General features: G+C 35.6%; 1 protein-coding gene and 1 non-coding gene across 2 annotated transcripts; one reads left to right on the top strand and one right to left on the bottom strand.

Moving 5' to 3' along the window:
• Window positions 1–262: 262 nt before the first annotated feature.
• On the bottom strand, window positions 263–1,662 carry LOC145010044 (uncharacterized). Its single transcript, XM_078968637.1, has 2 exons — window positions 934–1,662; window positions 263–280 (listed from the first exon to the last, which is right to left on the bottom strand). The coding sequence occupies exons 1-2, from the start codon at window positions 1,660–1,662 to the stop codon at window positions 263–265; spliced, it is 747 nt and encodes a 248-aa protein (XP_078824763.1).
• Window positions 1,663–2,727: 1,065 nt separating this feature from the next.
• LOC145013521 (small nucleolar RNA R71) lies at window positions 2,728–2,834 on the top strand. Its single transcript, XR_013665075.1, has one exon. It is a non-coding gene; the product is annotated as a small nucleolar RNA R71 (small nucleolar RNA).
• Window positions 2,835–12,617: the final 9,783 nt, after the last annotated feature.

A 12,617-nucleotide genomic window follows, 5' to 3' on the forward strand; every position in this document is an offset into this window, starting at 1 on the left:
ATGTTGTTTGAAATATTAATAACGTTTGATTGTGTCACGTCCATTATGATCGTAAAAACCTGTTCAAAGATCAGACTTGTAATAAAGCAGATCAGGGCAAAATAATAAATATCAAGATACGTCAATAAAGAGATGACGGCTCAATAAATATTGATGATTGCGGAAAAACCCTAATGAAAATCTTTTTCACAGAAAAGATGTGTATCAATTACACAGCCTCCTGCTCTGATACCAATTGATGAGATTAAATAACCTTTTAATCTTAGAAGATCGATAAGATCTTGAACAAGTTATGAAAACAATGACGATATAAACACAGTAAAATTATGGAACAAGAATGAATCAAACGTGTTGAATGATTAAAACAAAATCCTCAGAAGAGCTCGATTAAGAACATCAACTGTAGAGGATTGGAAGGTTACAAGAATGATTAAAGAAACCTTTAGTCGTCTGGAAAAATTGTATTCTCAGATCTCTAAAACCTTAACCTAATATGCATGCAAGCATAAGCTTATATACAAAGCATAAAAGACACACGGTTGGACAAGCCCAAACCGTAATACAAAGAATTATAAACAAACGAGCCCAAAAGACGCAATCTTCTAAGCCCAACATAAACTTGTGAGAACAATAAGAGGGACTTATTCCCTTGATGTCGGCAATGCTCCATGCTATGGCCCGCTTTCGCTTCTTCAAGACTTGAACTAGTTCTTCTTTTTCAGATTCGGAGAGGTCAGAGGCTATTATAACTGGCTTTTGATGACCATATTCAAGGAAAGCATACTCCAAGTGACCTGGTAATGTTTTGAGCTCTGTTTTTGCGTTCTGCATGTTGTACTCGTCGAGTACAGGTGAGGGACTTGGCGAGTCTGTTGCAGAATTTACAAATTCAATTGTTTCTTCACATGGACTCGGCGAGTAGATCGGCCCTACTCGACGAGTAGCTCTATCATATTTCTTCACTAATTCTTCATACTCAGCTTCTTCCAGTAGCCTCTCGATCTCCAGTAAGTCTTTTTCAGCATCAAATTCTTCATCAAAGATGGTGGACTTGTTGGAATCTTCATTATCACATTCCTCCATCAATTCATCAAACATGTCAATCGAGAACACCATGTCATCACTATTCCTCGCATGCTTCATAGCTTGATCAACCCCGAAAGTGACTGAATCATCTCCTACTCTTAAAGTAAGCTTTGAGTCTCTCATATCCACTATAGCACTTGTCGTGTTGAGGAAAGGTCTTCCAAGGATGATCGGGAGTTGAGGGTCCGCTTCCATGTATAGAATTATAAAATCTGCAAGAAACACAAACTTGTCCACCTTGACCAATAAGTCTTCACATAATCCTCTTGGAAATGTGACTGTCTTGTTTGCTAAGTGAATTGCCATACGAATTGGCCTTGGTTCCGGGAGATCCAATTTCTTGAAGAATGAATAAGGCACGAGGTTCACACTTGCTCCTGAATCAGCCAAATCATGAATGGTAGCCAAGTTACCAAATTGGCAAGGCAAAGTCAAGCTTCCCGGGTCACCCTTCTTCTTTGGTAATTTTTTTAACATGGCAGCTGAGCAATTTTCATTAAGAACTACTTCTTTCACCTCCTCTATATTCCTTCTATTGGTTAGAAGCTCCTTGAGGAATTTTTCATATTTTGGCATTTAAGCGACTGCTTCGATGAAGAGTATATTGATTTGAAGAGCTTTAATATGGTCAAGAAACTTCTGGTACTCCTCTTCCTGCTTTTCTTTCTTAGCTCGGGTTGGATATGGTATTGGAGGCTGAAAGGCCTTTTCAGGAATTTGATTTTTGGATTTTGGTAGTGGACTCGTCGAGACCATATTCTGGACTCAGCGAGTAGAGTGTGTTTCATGCAGAATTTTATTTTGATCTTGTTTTTCTACATCCTCCTTTTACAAGTCTTTGGGTGCTTCATTCTGAATAGGGGCCAGTAGAGTAATTATCTTCCCACTTCTTGTTGTGACTATGTATATGTGCGCGCCTTCTAGGTTGTTTTCGGTTTTACTAGGAAGTTCGCCTGGTGATCTTTGCTTGATTTGTTGAGTAAGTTGCCTAAGCTACGTTTCAATGTTGTGGATAGATGCTTGCTGGTTTCAAACATGGTTCTTGTTTCTTGGATTGCAACATCATGATCATTATGTCTCTTTTCTGAAGCAGCTACAAATTTGGTAAGCATCTCTTCCAAACTTGGTTTTCTTGCTTGTGTCGGCTCCTCCTTTTGGTAAAAAACTCTTCCTTTTTGCTTGTACTTCTCCTCCTTAGCCTTCTTGTACTCGTCATAAGGGAGCTACTCCTTCTTTGGTTTACGCCAGTCTTCATCATATCGGTCCCCACTTGAGTAACATACTTGCACCTTCTTATTGCCATTTTCATCCAAGTTGCAGTCTCTACTAAGATGAGGCTCATTGCAATTCTCACAACCCACCCAAATAGCATGTATCGTTTGATCCATTTTGTCCATCCTCCTATTCATAGTTTTTAGCGTAGCCATGACTGCTGACAAGTCTTCTGAAGCTGCATAGGCGGCCCCCCTGGTCTCATCATTTCTTGGATTATGGTATTCTCTAGAATGCTTAGAGAATTCTTTAATTAGTTGCTTAATTACCGGAGGTGCCTTCTTCGTGAGTGGACCTTGTGAGTCAAGTAATTGCCTTGTTGTAACATTTACTCCATCATAGAAGATGTAGACTTCTTGTTGACTATTGAGGTCATGATATGGGCAATTCCTTAGAAAGCTCTTGTACCTCTCCCAAGCTTCATATAATGATTCTCCAGGTCGTTGTTCAAAGTTAGTTATGGCTTTCTTTAGCTTGGATATCTTGGATGGTGGGCAGAATTTATCAATGAACTCTTCTTTCATTTGGGCCTATGTAGTGATAGATCCGGGGGGCAATGAGTTGAGCCAATCCTTTGCAACACCCTTCAAATTAAGCGAAAGCATGTGAAGTAGCTGAGTTTCCCGAGGCACCTTTTTAACATTGAAGTAATCAGCTACATCATTAACTTCATCTAAGTGTTTGTAAGCATCTTCGTGGTCTTTTCCGGTGAAGGGGATCTCCTTAAGTTGAGCAAGGATGTGACCCTTGTGCTCAAAAGTAACAGTTGCAGGAATTGCGGGTTGCACAAGTCCCGGGCCCATGTCATCGTGTATCCTCTTCTTCCATTCCCCCATGGGGATTTCATCAATGTTAGCCATGGTAAGAGCTAACTCGTCGCCGGAATCGGAGTCGTGCCGGTATGTAGGTTCTTCTTCTTCCTCAGTTTCGTACTCGGTGTCTTCTTTGATCGGGTCTTCGCTTGCTAAAGATGCGCTGGATGCTCTTGATTTGCTGCTCTTCTTCTTCCCAAAAACAGTCTTCAAGTTAGACAAAGGCGACTTCTTAGGTGTATTCGAGCTTTCCACGTCTTTGCCTTTGTTCTTTCTCAACGCGGATTCTTGGTCTTCAAGCGGGGGTACCAGTGGATTGTTGGATCCTCTGGTCATGAAAATCCTGCAATAAAACAAGAAAAACGCATAAAAAGAACAAAAAAATGCAATTGAACTAAACGAAAAATAAATACCAAACAGCAGGCTACTCGCCGAGTAGGTGTGAGTGCACTCGGCGAGTAGCTTGTTCAAACACAAAAAAATTAAAACTAAAGGAGAAATCTCTAAAAATACTAATAAATTCTAAAACCTAACCTACTTACTGAATTACTAAAAAAAATTAACTTTGTGCAAGAAAACTCACACAAAGGATCGATAAAATTAGGAATTAGACTTAATTTTTGAACCATTCCCCGGCAACGGCACCAAAAACTTGATGTGTGTAAAATGCACTGGTTTTAATCCTACTTTTAAATTATAAATTTAGCACACAAAGACAGTGAACCTGTCTTTTAGTGGTATAGTTGGATAAGTAGAGTGTCGAACTCAGGGAACGGCAATTAAACTAATAATTAATTTTAACTAAGCAAGTAATAAAAGTAAAGGTTTTTCTCCAGTTTTACAAGACTAGAAACTTAAACACCACCTAACAAGTGATTAACTAAAAACTAAAACAAGTAAAAATTCACCAAATTTGATAAAGAGTTTATGTTTAGGTCCAACCAATTCACTCCTAAGGTTATTTGTATAATAATATGATAAATTAATTGTTATTGGTTACCAACTATAATGGTTAGGTTCATATCCACTAATACTAACCCTTAGAGAATTAATCAATTCAAGCAGTGGCCAATTGTTTAAACTAATTAATTCCCTTGTTCAATTATTTGGATTAGATAAGATTTGTAATTGGTTAATCAAGTGGGTGTTTCAATTAACCTCTTGTTTGTTGGTTTCTCAAATAAGCTCACACATTAATTTACCCATTCTCTAATTAATTCTAGTTTCATTTTCATTATTCCTAGACATATGACAAAGTTCTCAAATAAACATATGAGGTTAACAACTAAGAGATGTTCATGCAGCTTAATTGTCTTCCAATTAACAGAAAATAGTTGTGGTTAATGCATAAGGTTCTTTAACAAACTTATTTAATAAAATCACCAATAAACAATCAATAAAAGTAAATATTAAACCATAGGAGTAATTTGGTTCTTCCTAAACAAAAACAATACGAATTTAGCTCATGATTACAGTGAAAACAAGCTCAAAAACGAATTTGACTAAGCTACACATGATTCAATCCTAAGATTAATTGGAAAATATAACCTAATTCGGCTTGAGTCTTCAAAAGATCAAAGGGTAGGGTTCTTTAGGTCTCCAAAGGGTTCTTCAATCGTAGGTGTAACTCCAAGAAGCCAGAAAACGTTTTCAATTCGGATTAAGATCCAATATTTATAGTTATCACAAAACAGTGGCAACTCGGCGAGTAGGTCCCCCAACTCACCGAGTACAAGTGTAAAATTCGTGTACAACAAGGATTCTTAACTTTTCTTCGGGAACATTCTCACGAACTCGCCGAGTTGGTGCGTGGACTCACCGAGTAGGTGTGGGTTTTCCTTTGTCTTCATTCTTTGGTCTCTAATTGCTTTTCCTTATTCCTTTTTACTTCCCAGCATGTCTTTTGGATTGAAAACACAATTTAAGCATTATTAAGTACCTTTTGTCCACATTATGCACATAATTAGTTAAAAATGAATAAAAATATATGCTAAACATATGGCTAATTATGCAACTATCACGTGACATATATTATGTAGGTCTAAAACACATCATGAAATGTGGAGTAAGATATGGTTCTTGCTCATGCACATCTCATATTGGTAGTTGTGATGTTTTGGCTAAAACAAAGATGAACTAAGACCACTTATATGAAGTGTTTATCTTGATAAGAAACCACACTAACTCTTGAATATTTGTTTATCTTATATGTCAAGAGGTCAGTGGGAGTCTTAAAGATCTTGAAAAGCTTCAAGAACTAATCAAGAATAAACCTATTGTTTATCACTAGCACACGACTTGAGGTTTGTAACGTATCATGTTGATATATTCTTGTTTCTGTACCCATTCTAGTTAAAGTTGACTATGCATGTAAGTTTTATGAGTTCTCAATTGTTTTCATAACGCAAAGCACCTTGATCAGTGAAAGTTCATTGATTAGTAAGGGTGATCTGCTCAACAACTTGGAAGACATCATAGACCCTCGTACTGCCAAGTGGCAAGAAATTAAAATTGAACAAGTTCAGTCCATATGAATTTGGATTTGTCACTAACCTTGTTTTGTGATTGTGGTTATGAAAAATTTACATGGATAGGAACACATACACCATAAAATCTAAGTGTCATACGGTTTCTATCCGATTCATGAAAATAATTGTGAGGAAACGCTTTCACTAAGGAGATTTTAAGGAGATAACAATTGTGATATTTGCATTCTCAAATTTGAGTATGATTACGACATCCCTCTTCATAGTTAGAATTGTGAGAAATGGAAAAAGGTCTAAACATTTAAGGCTTATTGCTGTAAGTTGTAAAACTATTTAGACACACATATGAGCTATCTAAGGAAACATGTATGAGTTTAAGAAGCCTAGATAAAGTTTTATCGAAGCTTCTTGTATCATAAATCTGAACTTTAGTAAGAAAGTCAACAAGTATTGATTTCTAGAAGTCCAGCTTATTTCAGGGTACAAGTCAAAGCTAGTGGGAGCATAAGTGTTATACTAATAAGAATGAAATTATTATGCTAGTGGGAGCACAATTATTATGGTAAGTGTTATGAGTTATAAATGTTAATTATAGAAAACAAAAGTTTCAATTCGCCAAGTTGCAGAGTTTGAAAAGTTGTTTTGTTATAATTAAGGGAGGGGAACTCATACTTCATTTCAGATCTAAAAGCGTAGATTGATATTTTAATCAATGTTAGTTAAGGATATATATATATATATATATATATATATATATATATATATATATATATATATATATATATATATATATATATATATATATGAATACCATGTTAGAATGCTTCAACATTGGAAATTCTATATATGGAAATATTATAGCAAGAGATTGGACAAGTATCTTGTCTTTATGTAAGACATCATGAATCGTATCCCATATGATTGGGTATAGGATCAATTACATGTGCTATAATATTCATTTGTTCTGTTTTTCCAAATGCCTAGGACATTAAGAGGGAAAAGGGACCGGAACCGGATATGACTAAATTAGTTAAACAACTGTCAAGAACGATCTAAGGTTCGTTGAGGATTGGTTGATTAAGGACAATTGGAAGTATAGTAATGGATGAACCATATTTATATTATTATAAATACACAGGATTCTATTAATAATGAGTTGTCATATGGAAAATATGGAAATGTTTCAATGATGGGAGTTGGATAGTAAGAATCTATGTGTAGGTTAGAAACTTTTATGCAAAAAGGATGTTCAAATGAATGTACTTTGAATTTAAGACTTCACTTCCTTGGAATTATTTTGTTACCAATCCCCAGTGGAAAGTTTTGAAATTTCATTGTCCGAGTTTATTGTGAATTTAGTGCATTGACATTACAATAGGATCATTGCATAAAGGTTAGAACTTAACACATTCTAATAGTAGCAAAAATTTGGCATTCTTACGCTTGTGATAAATATTTGGAATTGTGAAATGAGTTTTATTGAAAAATATGTTCAATTGATCTATTTCACAAATTAAGGACAGTAGGTAAACATACTGTGCATACTTGGAGCATGGGATAGATATTGTTTTAATTCAAGTATTAAGTTGATTAATCATAACATTATACAATGAATAATGTGAAATCAATATGGTGATTAAATAAAAGGTGTTTTATTTATATTCAAAGTTTTTAGACCATATTGGATTCGATTATTCTTCTGTTTCATTTTGCATGTTTTGACTTCGCGAATCATACGATGATTCAAACTATCCACAGTCTATCATACTTTGGAAGTAGGTATAGAGGTAAGACTGTCATGAATTTGACTGTAGATTGTCTAAGTGTTTTAGACATAGCACAAGTTTGCTGCAGTGTTGATGAGTATTCTTGTAATAAGATTTGAGTATTAAATTAAACCTACACTCATCTTAATCACTTCATGGATTTTATCGTCACACCCCAAAAACCGAAGGCGGAAACATTTCCGGGGCGGACTCCACGTTGAGTATCAAATCCAATGCACATAGTAATCAAAGTAAACAACCATTACATTACATATATGAAAGTTTACATTTGTTTCAAAAGTAAGTTGTACAATCGTGATACATAGTATATATGAACAAAAGAAAGACGTGTCTTCTACGAACACCGTCTTCACCAAAAGAGATCACCGAGTACCTGTCTAATGCGGACCTGAGAAAACAAGCAGTTTGAAAATTAGCATAAAGCTGGTGAGTTCATAAGATGTTTGTTTTCTGAAAATGTACCAGTTTCCTTTAGTTTCCGAAAAGGTTTGTTACCCAAGAAAATCCCATATTTTCTTATGTAAAATAGTTTAGTTATCTTTCATTACTAGTTCAATTAAGCGTTATATGTTACCCCAGGAAAATCCCATATTTTCCTAAGTGCAAGACCGATTGAATATCACAGAGTATAGTTTAATACACAAAACTATGTATTGAGAGTCATGGGATTACTATCTCGAATTAGATATAAAATACTTTAATATATGTGAACTGTAGATGCAAAGTAGTTTGAAAACCTTGGGACTAACATCCCGTACTACATATAAGATAGTTTCGTATACATGAAAAATATAGATTGAAAACCATTGGACTACCATCCCGGACTAGACATAGATTCAAAACCATGGGATTATCATCCCGTACAAGATATAGTTTCAAAACCATGGGACTACCATCCTGTACAAGATATAGGTTGAAATCATGGGATTATTATCCCGTACTAGTTATAACATTAGTAGACTGAAAACCATGGGACTATCATCCCGTACTAGATATGGAGACTATAGATAGAAAGTAGATATGGAATCGAAACAAAGTCAAACCAAACCCAAAGCGATACCGTGAATAAAATTATATTAATACGTATTGTGAGTCGGGTAACCATGCTGATACGACAACGAGACCTCCTTGACATTTGTCAGACGTCGAAACTCTACCCAAGAATTTGTCACCCCAGGCGTTCCCGCCTAACTGTAGCTAGCAGTTAAGGTGTGGGATTGTCAGTCCCGAATAGATCTATTCACAAATTCCATGCTCTCCCTCCAGGAGACTCTGGTTACACTTTCGGGGAAGATTTACTGATAACCCAAAAAGGGTAATGACAAAACTCACAAGCTAGTACTAAATTATTCACAGGGTTCTCATACGATATCAAACATATAAAAGATTATGAAACATAATACAGTGAATATAGATACATACAATGAAACTATCCGGCAATACATTCAAATGAAACGGAGATAAACTGAATCGGACATAGTTTTTCTAATAAATTTGTATACATATCAGTACGTGATGAAACAAGAACTAAAGAACCCCAAATTATTCCCATAATAATTTGATTAGTTTGGTTATTTCCTTAACTGAAACTCATATAGTTGTAGTTGATAAATCATCCCTTATGCTTTGCATAATACATAAGGGGTAATAATATTTATAATTTGCTAGATATTTATTGAAATTCATCAATGTTATGTTTTGAAAACATTTTTAATTTGCTTGTATCCCCCCCCCCCCCCTAAAACATTGAAAAACCATTGAAAAAGGGTAGGGGTATGAACTCACCAATCGCGGAATGTGTCGGTTTGGATGCTAAACGTCGTTTCTGGGTTTGAAAACGCACGAGGTTCCTATGAATTATGAAAAGATAAACATTTGTATCTAATTAGGACTTAGATTATTTATTTGTTAGGGACAAACACTTCTAGTTGCGGAAACACCTCATTACAAGTGTTTGGAAGGACCCGGGTGGCGTTTGAACTCACATAAGGCTTGGATATGGAGTTTACTCTTCAAGAGTAAACTCATAGAGGAGTTTTCGGCCCCTTAACACCTCATCCATATGAGTTCACGAATGTGAACTCATAGATGGTGTTTTTGGGTGCAAAATGGCTTCACAACATTTGGGATTAATGCTAGGCTTGGGTTTTAGGCTTTGGAAGGAATTAAAACTCACTTAGGGACCATTTATTGGAGTTTATGACAGTAAACTTGGATTTTACAGCCGTAAACTCCCCCACACATAGAATCCTTAATGTTTTGGTCCTTAAACAATCACATGTGATTCCAATGATTTTTCCCAAGCCTTGTATGGATTTTTAGGGGACTTTTGGCATGGATTTAGGAGTTTACTCCCCAAGATAATGAGTTTTCGGCCCAAGCATGTTCTTGGGCAGTAAACTCAAGTTTACTCCTCTAAATTAATGTTCAAGGTGTTCCAAGGCTAAATCCAATATTCTAAAATTCATATCTAAGCTTCAATGGAGTTTTGGAAGGGTTTAAGGGCATAAAAACCCCATTTATATGAGTTTACAGCCCAAGCATGCTCTTGGGCAGTAAACTCATGTTTACTCTTAAAAATCCATGTTTAAGGCATTCTAAGTACAATCCATTAAGCCATTAAGCCATTAAGCCATATCTAAGCTCCAAAGGTCGATTAGAAGGGTTTTTGGTCTCCAAAACCCATTTTATGTGAGTTCACGGCCTAGGACTATTCTAGGGCCGTAAACTCATAAATATGGTCCTATTCCATGATTTGAAATCGAATTTGAAGGCCTAAGATGTTATACTAGGAGTTGGGGTAGTTACCTTGGTGATTTGGAGCTTAAATTTGATGATTTTGGACCCTTAAAATTGGTTTGAGGAGAGAGGTTAGAGAGCAAGTAGAGAGATGAAGCAAAAGCTTCAAATGAAAGCTTGAACACGTTTAAATAGGTCTCAAAACTTGGACACGGTGGAATTCTACCCCATACCGACATTAAACGAGGCTTTTGGTCGCACCCGATTAAGTTTCCGTAACCCGGCGGGGACGTTTCTATAATTTCTGAAATAAACATTTTGGGCTAATTTCATGAGTTCCTAAGGGGTTTGGACACTCATTAGATTATAATAAACATATAAGTTTAAATAATTTAACCCAAAACGAAATCGGAATGAATTGATAAACGGTGCATTTTTACGGGTAGAACGGATTTTCGGCGTTGGACAACTTCGGGTTGTTACATTTATCACAAGTGATTAGTGAGACGATAATATCTTATATTTTTGAAACGGAGACATATAGTTGCAATTTATAAGTCAGTTTCACATTGATAATGTGTAAACACACCAGTAACTTGGTGTTATAAAACATATTATTGTGTGTGATTTGATGAGTAATAGAGAAAATATATGAGTCGAAGTTTATCCGTTCCTTTTAACCTTAGAGGGATAAAAGTGATATATGTGGGCCCCTCGATGATTTAGTGATGACAACCCTAAGCGCTTGGACAAGGCTGGACTGATTTGATTTGTTCAATTAGTCGGTCGTCATAAATATGAAATTGGGAAACAACATATGGATAGAGAGAATGATGATAATCCATGTCTCAGTCCATACGATATATAGAATGGAGGAATATATGATCACTTATCTAAAGGATGTGTCATTCACTAGGTCAAAGTACGAAAGTGGCTTTAAGAGCTAAGATTGCTAGTTGGGTTTTAATTCGTACTTGCAGTTATAGTTATTAGACTTATCTGAATTGGAGATTGTTGGATTAGGTGTCTAAGTCCATAACTATAAATGGTATGTACTTGACCTGAGAATAGCATGGTCCTTTTGGGTTTCCTTCACTAGAACAATCTGATAGGATGGATATTTGAGAAAGAGGTTACTTGTGATTTGTTAATATATTATAAGTATAATATATTAATATGAGATCATATTTAATTAGTATTGATCAAGAGTTAATTTGGAAGTAATTTAGTGATCAAAAGAGACTAATTAAATTAATGGGGACTGATTATGTAAATCAGTGATATATATATATATATATATATATATATATATATATATATATATATATATATATATATATATGGTTTGGGCTATTGATCCATTATGGGCTAAGTTTATGTAAGTGTCCATGAAGAGTTAGGCCACATGAGATAGGGATCATAACCTAAGTGTATGGATTAGGTTTCACCCATGAATCTTGGATTCCTACACTATATATATGACACCCCTTAGCCTAAAATTGGTACACTAGTAATCTTGGAGATACTATAGCCGAATTTGTGCCTAGAAGCTCTCTCTCATTGTCCTCCAATTGTTGGTGGTGTTTGTGACTTATTAGATGCATCTCACTTGAGGTGCTAAGTTCTTAATGGACAAAGAAAACTTAGATCTTCTAACTAGTTTTATGATTCAATTGTCAAATTGTATGTTAGTTGTAGGCTTTATGCTTTCGATAATATTATTGGATGTATAACTAGAGAAAACTTAGATCCAAAGCATTAGGGTTGTATGTGAACCATAAGGATGTTAGTGTACATAAAACCCAACACAAATGACATATACATAGGATGCACACTTACTCTAAACAACTATCTTTCCAAATTGACATTATGTCGTTCTCAATTAAAAGCTTTGACATTATCATCAGCATGGATTGTTAAGTCTTCACCATGCTGATATCTTATCTTATGAAAATCCATTTGTCTTAATCTTCCAAATAGAAAATCTCTCTTTATCTATGGCGACAAACCCGATACGAACCTTCAAATCATTTCTTGCATCAAGGCCCAGTAGTATCTTCGCTAAGATTACTATGCCTTCTTAGCTCACGTAGTTAATAAAACACAAGAAATGAAAAGCATCAAGGATATTCCTGAACGTCAAGTTAAATTTCGAATCAACTTGATCCCCAAAACGTACCCCCATAGCCAAATCCCCAAATCGTTTTGCACCCTCAGAGATGCAGGAACTATCCAGCCAGCTACATAAACTACTCAACAAAAGATTCATTAGACCGATCTTCTCACCTTGGGGAGCACCAATCTTGTTCGTAAAGAAGAAGGATGTATTGTTTCGCATGTGTATAGACTATCGTGAATTAAATAAACTCACTATCAAAACCCAATGCCCTTTGCCTCAAATCGATGACATTTTTGACCAACTTCATGGAGTCAGT

The sequence above is a fragment of the Lactuca saligna genome, chromosome 8 (genome assembly GCF_052625555.1).
Source record: "Lactuca saligna cultivar CGN05327 chromosome 8, ASM5262555v1, whole genome shotgun sequence".
Lineage (NCBI taxonomy): Eukaryota > Viridiplantae > Streptophyta > Magnoliopsida > Asterales > Asteraceae > Lactuca > Lactuca saligna.

Coding starts and splice junctions, on each gene's coding strand:
- LOC145010044 (XM_078968637.1), bottom strand. CDS start 1,662: ATGCCAAAATATGAAAAATTCCTCAAGGAGCTTCTAACCAATAGAAGG.